Source organism: Pleurodeles waltl, chromosome 4_2 (assembly GCF_031143425.1).
Source record: "Pleurodeles waltl isolate 20211129_DDA chromosome 4_2, aPleWal1.hap1.20221129, whole genome shotgun sequence".
NCBI lineage: Eukaryota > Metazoa > Chordata > Amphibia > Caudata > Salamandridae > Pleurodeles > Pleurodeles waltl.
In genome coordinates, this window is record NC_090443.1 from 618,800,272 (window position 1) to 618,819,897 (window position 19,626).

At 41.1% G+C, this 19,626-nt stretch overlaps 1 protein-coding gene across 5 annotated transcripts in view; it reads right to left on the reverse strand.

Annotated features, from left to right (window-relative positions):
• Window positions 1-881: 881 nt before the first annotated feature.
• Window positions 882-19,626, reverse strand: part of COL11A1 (collagen type XI alpha 1 chain) — a 360,373-nt gene continuing 341,628 nt past the window's right edge. For all 5 annotated transcript variants that reach the window (XM_069232190.1, XM_069232193.1, XM_069232189.1 and 2 more), the window contains 4 exons: window positions 11,281-11,393; window positions 9,848-9,916; window positions 7,612-7,845; window positions 882-2,592 (listed from right to left, as the gene is read on the reverse strand). In XM_069232190.1, the coding sequence (XP_069088291.1) occupies window positions 2,446-2,592; window positions 7,612-7,845; window positions 9,848-9,916; window positions 11,281-11,393 (563 nt within the window). In that variant the 3' untranslated portion in view covers window positions 882-2,445. The remainder of the gene's footprint in view (window positions 2,593-7,611; window positions 7,846-9,847; window positions 9,917-11,280; window positions 11,394-19,626) is intronic.

Below are 19,626 nucleotides of genomic sequence, written 5' to 3' on the forward strand. Positions count from 1 at the left end.
TCTCTTTTAAAGGACTACTGGTCACTTACACTATGGTTTACAATTTACATACCAACTTAAGTAGTATATAACAGTCAATTGAACTACCAGCCAAGATCAGTTGTCCATTACCTGGTCATTAATGGGTCTCCTGGCTCTCCTCTATATTGTGGCACATTATAAATTATTGAAAAGAACAAATTGTGACCACTTGAGATACGTTGTACTATCTTTCAAAATCACGTCAGTATTTAGAAATCTGTTTTCAACATTGTTTCGTACATTCCTCTTACCAATGAGAAACATTGGCCCAGATTTACAAGAATATGGCGTTAATCAGTACTGGTGTGCCAGATTTCTTGCACTCCACCCCACGGCACTAATGACACCATGAGTGCACTGTATTTACAATCCGGCGCACCATGGCGCACGTTAAGCCAGTAGCGTCAACATGTTTGGCTCCATTATGGTGCTTTGCTGCACCAGTGTCAAAAATGTTGATGCTTGTGCAGCAAATTTCAAGGAGGCCCATTGACTTTAATGGGTGTGTCCTTTTAATGCCTGCTTTGAGCAGGTGTTAAAAATTACGCCAAAAATGGTGCAAAGAAATCTTGTAGATTCCATGGCACCATTTTTGCGGGCGCCCTAAGGCCGGAACGCAACTTGCATACATGAAGCCTGGGTCGAAAGTGGCGCAATGAATGCATTACGACACTTTATAAATATGGCATGGTGATTTTTTGACACGTTGAGCCACCTTAGCGTAAAAAATGACACGAAGGCGCTAGGGCCTTCTAAATCTGGCCCATTGTGCATAGCTGCATGTAAACCGAAGGAGAAAGCAACGTGTATTAAAATATTATGGTTTTCTTGCCCATGAAGAAACAGAATTAACGTCCCAGTTAGACAAGACTTGACTTTATTTGTAAACTTCGTATTTCCTCTTTGAGGTGACAGGTACAGGTTTTGGTGTGAAAATAAAGGAAATTCGAGACAACACAAGGGGCACGTTCAGTCTAAATTGCGCACGCATGTTCTTTTACGTTCAAACACCAATTGCACATGAGCCAGCAGAAAAAGGAACCAATACATTTACAAGGAATAAGAAAGAGAAACAAACATTTATTTTCAAGTCTCAAATATATTATGAAAAATAATTACAAAACGGATTTGTGTTGTAAAATGGAACTGTCGTCGCCTGCTTCCAAAATTCAGAGCGAGCCTTAATTGATTTATTTTAAATGGGATGTAAATAGTATTTGTTACATCGGTCCGAAACCGAGATTTGTAGTTAGCAGTCCCCGCCTCAAGTGTTGCTTTGCAATTTGGTAGAATCACATGACCTAGATAACTTATTTGTCACTGACTGTCATTTGGCATCATAAAATATTTCATATTAATGGGAAGGTCATATATATTTAGGCATTTGCAATGGGCTCTTGCATCCAGTGGAGGAATTGCTTCCCCGTCGTTAGTCAAACAAATTTAAGTAAATACTGCACAATTCCATAAATAATTGATAAAAATCCAGTTTTAATAATTATGTGGATCAAATACGCATATTAAAAGCAAATGTAAAGCGATACAAAAAAAGGGAAGCTGCATGTCTAGCTATTTACTTTACATAAACGTAGACAAATATATCTCATACATAACTATTCTTTTTTAATACAAATTTCCCCCACCCAAAAATATAAAATTATTGATTTTAGGTATGTACAGTTTTTTTAGGCGGTTCTGGAATCTGAGAAAAATCTGAGGTATAGCACCATGGAAAACTGCACCATAGCAGGTGCGTTTCCTTGCATACACTTGAAAAAGCGTCATGTAATTTGCAGAATTCAGTGTGCCGTCCAGGGTCTTCCATATGTGCCACCTGAGCTTTTGTTGTTGTCTGCAAATAACAGAGCTCTTCAACATCAATATATACAACGGGAGTTTATTAGAACCGAGCAATGAAGTGTGGGCCATTCAAAATGGCCGCTTATCTTTTTTTTTTATAATACATACACAGCATTCACTGACAGCAAGTCTGCAGTTAATGGAAATAGCCAGATGCATTTCAGAGACACATGCAAGTTTTGGAGAGGGACACAAAATAGAAGTATAGTACACAGAATAATTACAGTTTGTTAAACGCGCCTTCTTAGCACCACTTTCTTGTAATCAAAGGAGCGCCATGACATTCATTCGTACAGCACCAAATGAATCCGAAAAGGGGGGTGATCACAAAATAAACCCTATGTAGCCTTCCTTTGCCACAGCGTGTGATATCCTTCATGATTTGCCAAATAAGTTTAAGTCATGTGATTCTGGCCCTACAAGGGCAACACGTATTTTCTATATAATGCATACACAGCAAGACAGATGCTCTACACCATCCTTATTGAAAACTTGCACGTGGCTTGAAGTGGGCTGGTGGCGCCAAGGCACAATTGGCTTCTTGACCTGTCCTTTGCTTTAATATTATCCAAGGAAGCATGCAGGGCCTACTTCAAAACCAAACTTCTGATTTTGGTCCCCAAAGTCATTGATCATCACATCAGTAATAGGCAGTTGGTCGATTTTAATTGTATTGATTTCAATAACAGTCCTTCCGTATCCTTTCCTCGTCTGCAAAGGAAGAAACAAAAACATGTTACAACAATCCCCATTCTTTTTAAGGAATCTGTTTTCATTGCCAGCATCTACATCTCTAAATATTGTGTCTTCGGCAGTGGCTGGCAAAATATTTCTAATTAAAAATGTTTTTATTTCTCCTATGTCAGTAGTTCATTTCTAATGCTTTCCACATTCACAGATATAGACAATTCCATCTTCTAATGTGTACTGCAAGAAACCCTTGTTTTTGATCTCTATTGGGGCCGAGCACTGCCATCTGAAGAAAAGATTTTCCTTTTTTATGTGCAGCCCTCTGAGGTGTTCAGGCTGGCCTAACAAGTCACCAGGTTCCATATTACAGTCAGTGCCCAAGGAGAGCAACATGCTCCTATTTTCTGTGCCTACAGGCTCTGATGTATTACTTACTGCGGCCCCTTCTGTAATAGTGAAAGCACCAGCACTCATAGGGCACCAGTGCTGGGTTCAGAGGGTGTTTCCTCATATGCAAATGGTCACAACCTCAGTGCCCATGCCTTTTAACAGACCTGAACACAGAGGTAAAAATGCTATCAGGAATTGCATTGATTGTGCGCTACAAAAAGGTGATGCACAGACAATGTTTTCCCTCTAGATGCCCCAATGGAAGGGTGAAAAGGTGTCCCATGGACCCACCAGACATTCCCTTGCAAGGGGGGCACAGTCACTCACTGCCCCTGCCTGCAAAGTAACCTCTCTCTCCCCTGCACAGTGAAACATGGGGAGACTGCTTCAAACTGCTTCACAGTCTTTCACTAATGCATTGCTTCCAGGGCAGGTACTATTTCACTGCTGTTCTGGGGGCAGCACATCATTGTTAATAGGGCACACTGACTAGGTATGCACCTAGAGCTCCTTGTTAAAGGTGCCCACAACACAGACTGGGCAGTACAATAGTAGAGGTAAGGCTCCCTAATAAAGTTGAATTTGGAGCAGTGTGAAGCTAGTTTAATGTTTCTTCCATGCAGTGTAAATAAATGTCAGGAGGCTCTACAGATGATTTATGTATGTTTAGGTCCAGTTCTACACCAGAAAATAGACGTTCATCCTTAATCAGAAATCTATTTTAGGGGTGGGAGCTGAGTGAATTAGGAAAAGCATGATAAAGTGGCCAAAGACAACAAGCTTTATGTTCTAATTGGCAATGATAGTTTTCAACCTTGATCCAAGAGTATGGGTGTCAGGGCAACATGGTAAGAAACATTCTACTATAGTGCGTGGGTGGTCTCACGTCATCTTTCCTTGAGGTTCACTGTTCTTAACGCACTCGGGATTTTTAAAGGGATTGTATTTGAAGCCTTGCAGTAGAAGAGGTCCAATTTATGCATCAATTTGCAACACCACAATGAAGGTCTGGTCTGCCCACATATCTGCAATACCTTTATATTTGGGCTAATATGTTTTATGGACAGTCTGACCAGTGCACACCATTGAAGCAAATGGAGTTTTGATTTAGTGTTGGTAGGAGAGGAGAGATGAAAGAGATGTTTTCCATAAGGTTTCAACAAAAACACTTGCGGCTCTGGGAGCGGAGAGGCAGGTTGCATCAACCAGAGGTCCATGAGGTCCTACCTCTACGTAAATCCCTGCTCCAAAGATATATACAGAACAGTCACATCAGGATATTTAGACCGTAGTCTGAGGAGAGTTGTATCCTTAGGAAAGAACTTAGCCCCTGGAGGTTCCAGAAGGGCATGAGAAGGTCATGATCTCTCTGTAATTAATGGCCTGTTGAGTAATTCAGAATTGACTGGAAGTTCAAGAAACATTGAGCATTCTGGTGGTGACAGTTGCTGGAAGAGGCTTGTTTTTTTCTGAAGGCTGAATGGCCCTATAGAGGATCTTGCATCAAAGAAGTCTAGGGTCTCAGAAAAGCCTGAAAGGGAGCATCTGAAGCATCTGGAGAAGTCGGTCATCTTGTGTGTGGAAAGCATCTTGTTTGTATTTTCCACGTACAGAACTATTTTCAAAATAGTGGGGCAATGAGCTGGCATACTAACATAGGAACCACATCAGAAGGAAATAAACTACAAGAATAAAATAGAAAATACATTCTCCATAATTTGGCACTGGTAGGCAGTTTGAAGCTACTAAGGACTAACCCCCCACAGCTCAATCAGCCTGTGCTTAGGGGTTGGGACTCACTGGAAATCCCAATATACCAGACCTGGTGCCCTGCCATGCTGTGGTGGCTGTTTTTCTTAACAGACATTCTTGAGTTTGTTGTTGTGCACAAAGATTACTTCAACCACAAATTATTTCCAATGGGGTTTAATTCAAATGATTTAAAGCTTAGGAATGCCTTACTTATGTTTAATGTTTATTTCTTTTCGAACTAAACATCTTGCTTAATTTGATTTTTTTTTGGTTAACCTCATACACAGCGGCTTTGTGTGCACACAAGCATTTTCTCTGGCAACTGCCTTGACTCTTTGGTTTGTTGCCAAATGTAAGCCACCGTATAACCAAAGAAACCTCTTTACCACAGACGACTCTCAGAACATTTCCTCAAAAAAACAGCGTGAAGGATTTACTTCTGACATTGACAGGGGTAAATCTCAAATCATATACAAGGTGCGAATGAGTCTTGCGAAGCATGTGAATACCAATTAGCTCTCTGTTTTGGGGGTTTACGTCCACTTCACAGCATTCCACCCACTTCCTGCACCGGGGAGAAGAGTTAATCTCAAGTAATAGTATACCACAGAAAATTGATTAAGTGGTGTAAGTTTATGTTTTATGATTTGCCACAGTGTGTGTGTGTGTATATACACATATATATTGAAATCATATGTCTCTGATACTAAAATGTGGCAGAATCATTTACCTGAGTACATTGAATGCAAATTAGGACGTGATAAAAATGTGAACGTTTCTTTAAAAAAATGCATAAGATGTTGTTATATCCTTTCATGGTCATGATGCTTCTCGAGAACACGGAACACATTACTGATCTATAGATTTATTGTGCATCACAAGGGCAATGAGTGAAGGTGTGCAATGGTGGTAACTTGCAATTTACATCAATTATTTAATTGATGTAAATAATACCACTAAAATCTATATTATATGTAAGTTATGTGAAATAAATTTGGCAGGTCAGTTTCCTCTCTTATATTTCATATTGATATGTACACTTTCGAATGTACTTTATGCACCTTGAAATATATATACACTGTTCAACGTTAGTTCATCAGAGAAGTAGCATGGGTGTCATGTGGAATGTGCAGTTGCCCTCAGTGACTAACTGAACAAAATATTTAGTAGGGAGCTTAATGCATAAATCTTACCAATTGTCTACACTAGTAAGACAGGCAACCACTTCTGTTAAGCAGAGTATAAAAGCATCCATAATGTGCCACTTGGTGGTGACACCAAATTATCGCAAAAGCTCGAAAAGTGGAGGAGTAATCCAATTAGCAAAAGGCTATTTTGATTGGAGTGCAATAAATTGCCCATGATGTTGTTGTTACTATGAAATGCAGTATTGAAAACACTTGGGTGCTTAATCTGTAGGTAATTCACGCATCCTACTGGCAGTGCCAAAGAAACTATTCCTACAGGCTCTCCTGACACAGAGCTTCTACATTTGAAAGCAATTTAAAGTTAACATTTTTGTCAATGTTCAGTATCGTGGCCCTAGTATGATCATTCTAGTGGTCTGGGTGACATCTTAAAAAGACAATGATAGACTTTTTTTCCCAAAAATCCAATATATATCTCAGCCCCGGGAAGTTGTGAAATTTAAAATGAGAAGTTCAAGAACTCGTATTTTTATTTTGAAACGTTTGTAGAAAATTGATGAAAGCTCTTGTCATCCCGATTGTAAAATTGCCCCTGCAGATTATTGATAGGCTTGATAAGGGCCAATTATTTTGGGACTGATTTACTAGAGTCTCAGGCAACGCAGCGCAGCAACCAAAAATGCTGTGCTGTGCTGCGTTGCGTGACACAGAGGGAGCAGGAGAGTGCCATATCTGCAGAGATGTGGCTCTCTTCTCCCGCCTACCTAGCGCCGGCACAGATTTTTGCTGTTGTGCGCCACACACACCTGCGCCATAGTACAAGGGTGTGTGTTAGAGTCTAGCATAGGTTTTTGTTTTAGAAGGATACCCTTCCAGTACAAAATACTGTTCCTGGACAACATTTAAAACTTGTCCTTCTTTGAATGCAGGCTGCAGAGTGTAGCACACATGCAAATTGCAAAAAGAAAGGAGAAATGACATTTCTCCTTTTAAGGTCGGTTTTTATGCAAAACCGTGTTTCTACCCTGTTTCAAATTTTTGGTAGCTATGGTTAAGAGTAAAAAAGGGTGGGTAGTTTCATGGGAATTTCCATGCAATAGACCTTTGATACTAACTAATGTGCTGCTTTGCGTTAGTTTTAATTTCCAGTGTAACTTTTATGACGAAAAGCCAATGCAAAATGTTAGTAAATCACCTCGTTTATACCAACCGACCTGTGCAAATATCGATGCAAAACAGGGGCCTAATTGTCTGAATCCAGCGCAAAATTGCCTCAGGTGTACGCATTTTATGTGTTCCAGCCCTGATAGTATCTCTCCAGCCTTGCCATCTCCGTATTGCCGCAAATACTAATGACCGAAGACACTTTTTTTAAATGTCTTTTATGTGCACTTTTACACCCAACATCGTTAAACGGCAACACATGCACAGCTTCGTTCCCGACTTTTATTCCTGTCCAAATTGGTCTTCAAAACATTTTATGCTTTGGTTACACAAGGAATACATTACTGGCTCGGCAGTACAAAGTCAATTTAGAGTCTATTAAGACCACTCGGTGCGATTTCCTTGGCTATTTTAAGACAGTGCTTCTTAGGGATTTCTGAAATGTAAAGAGGAGAGTTTTTAAGACCAGTCTAAATGGAAAAACTGGTTTTATATTTCCACTTAGCCAAACCTTCAGATCTTTCCGGGTACCATGGTGCAGCTCAACTGATGTGAGAACATATAACGTATCTGAGCTAATACTCACCGCACAGCCGTCGTGCAGTGCTTTGATGTAGGGATTATTGTCATACGCCATTTCTTCATCGTTTGACCCCAGGAACCGCAACGCTTTGTCGTAGCTGTCGACTGACGCGTCGTGCCAAGCCACTGATTGGTGACAGTTGTAAGTGAAATTTTGTCTTGCAGAGGCACTCAGGAGTTTAAGGAATGTCATTTGCACGCTATTAATCGAATTCCCTTCAACATCCACGTATGAGAGCTGAAAATAAACGTAAACGGATCAGCATAGAACCTTTGTACATCCTAGACCGGAAGAAACTCTACATGGCTCTTGACTCACATTGCAGAAGAGTAATTTGAGTCGCATTTACGCATACGTTTTCTGTGAGCTTCAAAGAATGTGTAATTGTGTAAAGGTATTCCAATCTGAAATTCAGTTTTCCTGTTAAAAATTAGGATTACTCCCTCCGTTAACTTATTACGAAAATAAAAAGTCAAAACACAATTTTGCTATTAACACCTCTTCAACATTGTCCAAGCCACCCAAACATGGTGACGGTATTAGCTGTTTGTTGCCCATCCTCCAGTTGAAGGCTAACGCTTAAGGCAAAAGACAGGGCAACACTACCAGGGAAAGGGCCAATTATCATCTGGTAAAACATGGAAGCCCATTTTAAATTAGGCTTTAAGACTCACTCACCCTCCCCTCCCAAAGCAGACATACACCCATCTTTTCCACTCCACGATCTGGATCTTAATGGTACCTAGACTGTATGCAATAAAATAAGCATCATTGCCTACAACTACAAGCAACAAAGGCTGTTTTCACCCTCCCTTGCGCCTCAGGCACAGAATGAAGGGATGTAATGAATTGCTGTTACTGGCATAGAGGTGAGGGCAATATGGCTCTTATTAACTTTCCCGGGGGTAGTAAGAAAAGTGTATGACAGTGGAGAGTCAGAACTGTGTGCTCTAGTTTCTTTCCACAGTAGTACTGGGGAGAGAAACAGGAGCTGTGCAGAAAAAAAACTCCAGGATTTGTGTGCCCAGTGTTTTAATTGTACCCCCATGCTTGAAGTATGCAAACATTCAGGAGACCAAACGGGCAGAGCTCAAATAGCACACCAGAAGGATGTTGAGAGCTGTCCACGAGAAGGGCTATAACAAAAGTAATAGTAAGCAAATGAGAAATTCAGATAGCCAGGCAAATTGGCCCTGAGCAGTCACATAAGAGTACCAGTAGCACACCAAAGAGGATTCATATTGGCCGGCCAGCATTCAAGGTTGCAATGCAAGTATTCCAGGAGTTAATAGTAATTAATGCATTTATTCTTAGGGCCTAATTACGAGTTTGGCAGTCTAAAGACCGACCAACTCTCAGTGAAGGTCAGACCGCTGGAATTCTGGCGGTCAGACTGACGGATTACGTTCCTGGTGGTCGGACTGCCAGCAGACCGCCACCTTTGCTGGGATCAGGGATTGGTGGCAGTCAAAATCATGGTCAGCCATGGCGGTGCTGAGTTTGCCACCACAGTGCTGATCACAACTTTGCTTTGGTGTGGTCCCTGCCATGAGAAGGCTTTTGGAAAGGCAGTGCTGGGGGTTGGGGGCTGCACTGCCCATGACCTAGTTGTGGGCAGTACAGGGGCTATGGCAGACAGAGCACATTTTGAGCGTGCTGTGAGCGATGGCATTGGCCTCGGCTGCCTATGGGAGCTGAGACCAATTCTGCTGCACTGTTTCTAATGGGCTGAACATTTAAAAGCGAAGGCCACGGTCCCTACTCTGTTCTCACCCCTGTCCTTGACTGTAGACACACAACTGAAAAATGCTGACATAAAAATGACTATCCATAATCTAGTCTATCTGTAGAATGCTCGAGAATCTAGGATTATTTAACTTAATATTGGAGGCCTCATACCATCCGAACCCACTGTCATTCAGTACCTTTCAAATATCAACAAACGTCAACACTATAATTTGGTTGCATGAGCACTCGTTATGGTCTCCTTCATAACATTATTGTGGTGTGTTACCACAATTTCTGGACCTTTAGGTATTAATTGACCCAAATGCACTTGAGGAAACTGTTGCACTGTTAAAGGGGCTATTCATATGTAACATTTTGCCTACAGGTTAAATCCAGTCGAATCGAATAACAGGTGGATTGGCCTCTCAAGCTCATATGAGCCTTTTACAAGTTTTGTGAAGGAAATTGCATCATTCACTCGATCGCACGCAATGGAGGAGAAATGTCTTACCAGTTTTCCTCTCTTAAATTCACTGAACCAAGTGCCTGGGTTTTCTTTTGGCCACGATGATATTCTGACCTATGTGGAGACACATCTCTAATTACATTTCGATATAAAATATAAATGGTAGGCATGCACGTCCTATGTAGACATAGGAAGAAATATAATTTACATTTTTTACATTATACGTGTCTAATATGATAAATCACAGCCATTTCAAAGACATTACAAATACTGAAGTGAGAAAAAAAGCAAGTGGAAAGACTAGCGAGTTTTTCCTCAACTCACTTTCAAATGTGTTCAAATAGGTGCCATACAATTAACAAAAATAGTGAAACTAGGTATTAGGATCTAGTTGAATTAAACTTCCCATTTTTCGCGTCAAAGACAGTTTGGACAAACTACCCAGAAATGTGTGCAATTGGATTCAGTCACATGTTGGGGAATACGAATTTGCTATAGTCATACTCATCATTGATGGGGGTCAAATGTTATCAATGATGCATCCGTGGCTGCCATAGTCTTACGGCAGATATCAGACTCACTCCAAGAGGACTAAGGGTAAAGCGCCAAAACACATCAGCCGCTTTAAAATGTTTATGGTTGGCCACGCGTGGGGTGGTATTTTACTAGGCCGTGTGCCACCAGCTCAGCATAATCAATCTATGTGTAACGAGTGGCCAGTTAAGTAGTTGTTCATTGGTAAGATTTGGCATGTATGAAGATTTTGATACACCAGCGTAATCTCATATAGTTACTAAATTCTGCGGTATGCAAAAAGTGTAAAATATGTTTCCATTTTTCATTAAGTAAATGTTTTGTTTTATTTGCTATTGGAAAATAGTTTCAGAAGAAAATGTCTTGCCCAGAGACATGTTTTCCTTGAGCGAGACATTTTCTTTTTCAACCATTCTCTTACTGTTATCTTATGTGGCATTTTTTTGCAATCCATACCCTTGCAGAGAGAATTTCCTTGAGGTATTGGCCAAATATATTTCACATAATATGCGTAATATTACATGAAGATATTTCGCAGAAAAAACGCACATTTTTCCTATCCCTAGGTAAGACAATAGGTAATTTATTTAGGTGAAAAGCGATAGCTAATGCCAGCAAGATATGAAGGAAAAAATATTAAGGCGGTATTTGGGGAGCATAGAAGGGGTGCAGACTATGACAGAAATTCTTTATAAGTCAGATATTATAAGCCTACCTAAACTCAGTACACAGTAGAGTTTCCAAATCTTTTTCACAATGCTATACAATATTAGGCGATTATCTAAAATCTAATTTTTAGTAAGCATATCAAATACCACGCCGTAGGGCGACCATGAATAGAGATAAACGAACCGAAGAGTGCTTCATTAATGAGCTTGGCTTGTTCGTGATCAAAACATTGCAGAGGCACTAAGGCAGCTCGCCCAGTACAAAATCATACTTACTCCTTCTGACTTCTTGTCAGCATAGATGCAAGTTTCCCCACCGGAGGTGAAATTGCAGTAAACCTTGAAGGAATCTCCAGCACAACCCTGGTTAGGATCAATCCAATATTCACCTAGAGGGGAATCAGCAGACATGGTTCGTTAGTCTCTGAGGCATAAGTAGAGAACACCATCTCATCCGCAAGAAGAGAAATATCTGTTTTGAAATTAGCCTTAAACGGGATTATAATTTGCAGTTAACCTCCACTGACACATTGTTCTGTTACACTCACATACATCCACAGAAAAAAGAAACAAACATTGGCAAAGTCAAAAGATATGATATCGGCGGCCAGATTTCTGGCAATTCTTGTTTTTCTTTGTCATGGTTTTTGCAAAACAATGACAAGTTTTTTAGCTTGATGGGCCTCATCAAGCTAAAAAATAACCATTTGTTACAAGTAAAAAGCTTTTGTGGACTCAAAAAAACACACATTCCCATAGTACTCACTGGCACTAAAGGGAGCTACTTTGTGTATGGATGTGTTCTTTGTGAAAGGGCTGCATGCAATAACTCATAGTGAAGTCAGCCAATGGCTGAAATGGGTCGATACCTTGCCCCTTAAGACATGCTGGAGTGTGTAAAAGAAAAATGTGAATGACAGCAACCACAGACTAATGGATTACATCTGTCTCTAATCCCTATAAGTAACTGTTAAATGCATAATTTTAGTAGAATCTAAAGGTCTTGGTTAAAACAGATCTAAAAAATGTCAGTCACTTTGGCATTAGCTGCAGGCCTTTTGGTATTGAATGCAAGAAGCCTCAGGAAAGAAAAAAGAAACAAAGAAAGAAGGAAAGAAAGAGGGGAGGGAAACTATGGTAAGAAGGAACAAAAGAAAGAAAGAAAGAAGGAAATAAAGAATTAAAGAAGGAAGGTGTTAGAAATTGGTCATTAGGTGGCAGCGGTATGTACCCTGTCCAAGTAGGGACCACAATCCTAGTCAGAATAAGTCAATTACACTTTCTAAATTGACCTGTGCTCACCCTCTGTTAGCTTGACATGGAGCAGTCAGGCTTAACCTAAGAGGCAATGTGTAAAGTATATGCGTAACACTCGAATTACAGCAACACACTGAAGACACTACAAAAAGACTCCACACCAGTTTAGAAAAAAGGGAATATTTATCTGGTTAAACTTAGACCCAAATGCCAAAAACCCAATTATTTTTGCATAGATTATCACTGTTCAACTGTAGCACTGCAACTCATAGTGCTTGAAAGATGTGGGTGCTCCCTTTCAGGGAGTTACAGTAGGTTCTTTTTAGAGGAGTACTAAGAAGCACTCACACTGAAAGTTCTGATGTGGTCTCTCGACCAGAATGGTTTCGAGGGGACATCAGTTCCCCCAACCCCTCGACATTGGAAGTCGATGTGGGGCAGAAACACTCAGTAGGTGGACCAGAGCTGCAGCACGGGGTCTCGCTGGATATTCATGCATGGAGGCTGAGCAGCCAGCATGCTCCCCTTACTCATAGTACCTTATCAGTGTCTGGACGGCCATGTGAAGATGTCCTCAGTCACGGCAGCTGGACTAAACACAGTGCAGCAGTGCAGAATGTTGGGCTGTTCTTGACACATGCAGAGCTTGGTGAATGAAGAAGCGCTACACAATCTGGCTTTGGTGAACAGAAGGGCTTGCCACTTGCTGACTTCGGTGAATGAAGAAGTGCTCGACACGCTGACTTTGGTGAACTAGGAAGCACTCAACACATGCTGATTTTGATGAACGAAAAAGGGCTCGACGTACTCACTTTGGTAATGGAGAAGCGCTCAACACATGCTGAGTTTGGTGCATGAAGAGGCACTCAACACATGCTGGTCATAGGGAACAAGTTGCGCTCTTGAATCAGTCAGACACATGGTTCCTCATTGAGATGCACTGCTATAGGAGCCACTGGTGATAGTGTCCCACGGTAGTGCAGCACAGTTGAAATCTTAAATGGCCCTGAGATTTCCAACAGGGGGCAAGCCAATAAGCCCTTTGAGTTATTTGAGCTGTCCTTTGAGGTAATAGGGCAGGAGTAGTCATTCTAACTGCAAGACGCAGCAGGCGGCAGGCTAACACAGCAGAGAACGTTGCAAAGTGGCAGTTCTTCCTAGCAGCACAGAAATCAGAAGGCAGTAGGCCAACACAGCAGAGCAAGTAGAAAAGTAGCAATCCCTTCTGGCAGCCCAGCTGCTTTTCTTGGCAGAGACTTCTTAGGGTCCAAAAGTGACCTGATTTGTTGGGGGTTTGGGGCCCAGTGCTCATACCAAAATGCATCTTTGAAGTGTGGGGACTTCAAAAGAGGCCTTTGAAGGTCACAAGGTCTCTTCCTTTCCTTCCCTGGCTTCAGACATGCTACAGGGGGGTATGCAGCCCTTTGTGTAAGGAGAGGCACAGACCTATTCAGATATAGGTGTCAACCCCATCCTCCCATATAGCCCAGGAAGACCCATCAGGATGCAAATGTCACACCCAAGCTCCCTTTGTGTGTGACTGTCTAGAGGGGATGCACAACGCCCATATGTCATATACCCTAGACGTGTATTCAGAGACAGGTAGAGGCACAGGATGGTTAAAGTAAGAAAATACTAACTTTCTAAAAGTGGTGTTTTCAGACCTACACTTTAGAACCTAACTACACCAGAAGGTGGGATTTTAAGTTGTGAGTCCAGAGGCACCAAACTCAATATTTCTATCTCTTACCACTTGGAAATTACACTAAAAAGGTGTTTTAATGCAATCTCTCTATTAACCTACGGGAGAGCTAGGCCTTACAGCAGTGAAAAACAAATGCAAGGGTTTTTCACTACCTGGATATGTTAAAGTAAAAAGTACATGTCCACATTTTTAAATATACTGCACCCTGCCCTTGAGTTTAACTAGGGCCTCCCTTAGGTATGTCTTATGTGTAAACAAAAGGTTTGGGACAGGCACTGGGTGCACTTGCCAGGTCAAAATGGCAGTTTAAAACTGCATCTATAGACACTGCAGTGGCAGGCCTGAGACAGGTCTGAAAGACTACTGTAGTGGGGACACAATCAGCGTTGAAGGCCCACCAGTACCATTTAATTCACAGACCCTGGGCACACATTGTGCACTTTACTAGGGACTTACAAGTAAATTAAATATGGCAATTCTGGAGAAGCCAATGTTACCATGTTAAGAGTCCAGAGCACCTGCACCTTAGCAATGGTTAGCAATGTTAAAGTGGACAGAATCCTTGAAGCCAACAAACAATGAGTTAGAAAAACAGGAGGTCATGGATGTTATGGAAAACTACACCAAAGATGCCAGGGAGGGAAGGGAAGGGAAGTGAAGGAAAGGAAAGGAACGGAAGGAAAGAAAGGAAAGGAAATGAAAGGAAAGGGAAGGAAAGGAAAAGAAAGGAAAAAGGGAAGGAAAGGAAAACCATCCAAAGGGGATTAACAAAAGCATTGACAGGAGATGGGATCTGATAAAGATGGAATGTGCATCAGAATCATCGTGCAAACACAATAGGCTCTAAAAACAAAGATAAAACCAGAATAATTCTAAAGTAAGCATACAAAATATTGGCACTTAAGGAACTAGCTTTTGTGTAGATCTTCTCCTTGTGATACAGCAAAATGAACTCACCTGTAGCTTAGGTAGGTTGACCCAAAGCCCCATGCTAGATGCATTAGTGGGTGAAAGCAAATGTGAATGAAACAACAGTACACCAATGGATGAAAGAGCTGACTCAAAGGCCCAATTTGTGAGTATACCAGTCATATTTTAGTAACATCAAAATGACTTGGCTAATGTCAGACCTAAACAAGCATTTGCAATGCAATATTTCTTGCATATTTCAAACAAGTTAATTGCCATCTTTTGACAACAGCGCTCAGAAGCCCAAAAAAAAAAAAATGAGTAGAAACTAAGAAAAGATGACTTTTAACACAATAAAATAAAGTTAGCTTTAAAAAAAAAAACTTTGCAATTCTGTTTGTCCTGCTGGGCACATTTTTGCCATTCGCAAGCCTTCTGTTTGCAGGAACTGGAAGTTGGACCAAAATCACGTCAGGGGCAGCGGACGGGCACTAATTAAGTTGAAACAAATTAGTTCTTGACCCCTGCTCCCCACAGAGGAACAGAAATGATGCCAGGCATGCCTTGACGAATTATAAGGCTGTAAAGAAGAGTGCGACAAAAACCAACAAATGGTGAGGGACAGGGAGGCTCCAAGCCCTTTACTGACCACAACAGCGTCTCACATACAAGACGCATGCCAAGCACATGCAATCGCAGTCTCGGCCCTAAAAAGAACTGCATTGTCATAAAAAATCCATGTCACATCAATACATAGAGGAACTGAAAGAGCATAGTGCTACCGTTTACTATTATATTTATTACTATTACTAATTCACTATAAAAAAAAAATATTTTGCATATCGCTGTGCAGTCTATAATGACCTGTTAATAAATAAACCTCCTATGAATAAGGGGGGATGAATAAATGCTCTTTAAGTATCTTATGTATTCAGGGACGTAGCTTGGTCACTAAGATTAGGGAGGTTCAGATTTCCCAACAGTCACTCTTGCATAGAATGTTAAAACACATCATTGACAAGCAGGGTGCATGAGAGGGACTTTAGGGGCAGTTGAAATGAAGAGGAATACGGATTGGTAGGGGTACTAAGTGAGAGAAAATACAATATTTGGTAAAATAACCAACAATTGTGAAGTCTTTCAAAGCAGGAGAGGCTTGAAGCGTGTGTAAGCTTTTATCTGCATGTACGGAAAATGCTTTGTGAAATTCGATCGACACTTCACCATACCCAACTGAAAGCACCTGAACCCAACTGTTATCAGAAATAAACTATTTATAAGGGGAGGGTGGTGTAACATCTCAAAACTCCCCAACCCTCAGAAGCTATGCCCCTGTGCATACTAAACAGTAATGTTTAGCACTCTGAATTGTATATGGGCAAGGAGTCCCATTGGTGGGCACCTGCAAATGAGTTAAAAAACAGAATTTTCAGTCAATTAAATCTTTCTAACTTCAGTCTGAAAGTGACTTACTGATCGAAGGCAGGATCTGAGCATCTACTTAATAGATTTGTGTCTCACAAAATAAGGGCCTTTGTTGTAAAATGCTAAGTGGGCCTCATAGATTGTCTTAAACCAGCTTCTCTCTGTCATCGGATTCAAATCTTGTTTGTGGGAACCTGATGGTGGTCCCCCGGACTGATTAAACAGTACTCAACAGATCGTGCTTACAACCTGTGGTATTTACTCTTATAACATGTAAGGAGGCCTAGAAAAATGCTGTTAGTATTAGAGCCTAAATTTACCACTGCAAGAACTGTGAAACAGACTGACAAAAGAGGTGGCATTAAAATATCTGTTTTAGTGTTTACAAGTGAAACCAACAATCCTGAACTAGACCATTTGTAGTGTGTGGAATGTGATTTACCTTTTTTAGCAGTTCATTTAAATAAATTTCCTGGTTCTGGACCTGAAGTGAACCCAAGACGTATTATTTTTTTAGTTTTTTTAAATCGAGCCAATTGTGGCCGCAGCTGATAATGCTTTACATTTTTACTGTTGGACAGGACTGATTGTATCCGGCTCATGTCACATGCCGATTCATTCACTAGTTACTTGCTTTCTCCCCATAGGACATCAAACCCAGACTTGCAGGTAGAGATGCAGAGTTTAATGATGACTTCCCACTGCATCTCTCTTTTTTTGTCGTGGGCCTAAGCCTGGAAATTGTCTTTGCCTAAACAATAGCCCCATGTGCCATTTAACCTTTCCTTGGATGAAGAGGAATACCAGAACTCCTTGGGGAACGTCTTTTCAAATCTGCACTGCTATTTTATTTTGTTGATCTTGCTTTCTGGTTGTTTTTTTGCTGTGCATGTTTGGACTTACCTAATTTTTCGAGCTCTCCCCACCCCCAATGATTTTTAAAGTATTTCCCTATTTTGATGGTAGCGAATCTACCCACTCACCTGTCTAGCTTTTCGTGTAATACTGACCATGTGCATAATTCATTTAAGGCCATCCACTGACTGACTGCGCAGTGGGAAGGAAAGCCTCCCGCTCTCTAGCCTCCGTCTCCCTACTCTCCAGAGTGAGGTATTGCAAGAGGCAAACTTTTACTTTCTCCACTCCTTTCCTTCATTTGCTTGGTGTCACACTGTCACAAACTAGAGCACTATCAAGCTATCTTTGTCTCTTCTCAACACACGCTCGGCCGTCAAACATTCAGTAAAGTTCTACCTTTATGTTACAGACCCTGAAGGAAAAGTTAGCATTTCTAACAGAATTCAGGCTCCCCCGGAGGTTGAGCATGAATTAATTAATTTCCTGCAAACTAGTAAATTATGAGGACTGATAGGACAGGTTGTCTGGTGTGGTTTGCAATCGTCATCATTCTGACCTTTAAATTCTGCCTTTCCCAGACCCTGACTCTCTACCTGGGAAAGGCCTGGTGAGTTCTTTACAGCATACATTTGTTAAGCTAGTTCTGATATCACATAAGCATAACTCTGTCGTTTGTAACTTCACCATCTAACACTTTTTTGAGCAAGTTAGCTATTAAGCATGGCCTTATTCAGGCCCATGGGGCCTTGGATCCAGTTAAAATCTTTTGCTGCAGCCAACACTAGGCCTTGAACTCCACTCTTACACCCAACACCACACACATCAATGGGCCATCTTCTGGAGCTCATATGTAGTTTAGGCAATGTGTGCACATTTCAAATACTCTCCCTGGTCACATTATTTATGTATAATATTCAAACTCATCTTCTCAACCAACACTAAGGGCCAGATTTACAAGGCCCTAGCACCACTGGAGCGTCACTTTTTGCGACGTTCCAGTGGCGCTAAGCACTTTTCCATATTTACAAAGAGGTGCAATGCCGCTTTTTATGGCTTTATGCCTCCTTATAAATATAGGCCCCTCTGACGCAGTTTTATTCGTCAGAGGGGCGTGCAATGGGTGATGCAGTGGGCACTTCACCACAATACCCATTGCTTTTGATGCTGCCCCAGATTTACAAGAAATCATAAATCTGTGGCAGTGCCAAATTTACCATCACCCAAGGGGTGGCATTAACTTGGCACAAGGAGAAGAAACACTTTTATTCTTCCTCGTTTTTCGTTTTTTTGCTTTTTCTATCTGTGATGCATTATGCAGCACACAAAGAAGAAGCAAAATGTCATTGTTGATAGTGTATGTGCACGGAGGGCACCTTCCTGCACATAAACAATCACACCCCTCATTGCACACACCCTTGCACTATGGTGCGGGGAGAAACACAAGGGTGCGCCGTATTCTTGTAAATACAGTGCATCCCTGCATTTCAAAGCTGGAGCAGTGTGGTGCTGCTAATTTTGGCGCAGCACTGCGCTGCCCCAGTTTATTGTAATTCTGGCCCTAAGTATATATCTTGTTCTCTCCCTAAACCTACTATGAACTGGAAAAATAGATGTTCTTTTTTCAAAGGTACCAAGGTGCAAACATTTCCTGTTAGACTGCATCTAAAACAAACACAAATATCTATCTATCTATCTATCTATCTATCTATCTATCTATCTATCTATCTATCTATCTATCTATCTATCTATCTATCTATCTATCTATCTATCTATCTATCTATCTATCTATCTATCTATCTATCTCATCACCCTATGTCTGTATCTGGCAATAGGCCTGCCTATTTAAAAAGCCATCGCTTAATGATCTGAACATTCATTGCTGCAACAAAGTGGTCATCGGTAAATCACATGTTCCAATCACAGTAAGGCCAACTCAGCCTTCCATCGTTTTAAAGGTCGATAAATTGTGTACCATAAACTGGGTCATGATAACATCTGTTATTTGAAACACTTACAATGGCAGCAGTATGATGTGAAACATTACATAAATATCTCTATCACTGTATTATTCTAGCTAGCCGTCTGTATTCCGTCTCTTTCTCAATCTCTCCATATTTTTCTATCTCCCTATTTGTCTAGCCCCTTTTATTTCTATTCCATTAGTCTGTCTCCTCACCTTGTCACTTTCTCTGAAACCTCTTGAGCTTGCTTTCTCTCCCTACCCCCTCCGTGTGCCTCCCTACTCTATCTTTCTAAATCTAAGTAAGTTCAAAACACAATCTTTTTTACCAGCCTCTGAGTGATTCTTGGGCATAATCTGTCCTCTCATCAGCTGGAACAGAAGTGTATTCTGGGAATAACTGGACTGCTGATCTCCTGTAGCTTAACTGTGTTCTAGGCACAAATTGACCTTAATGTCTGCAGGCATAGAGGGCTCAGGCTACCAAAAAACAACAGGCTCCACCTGG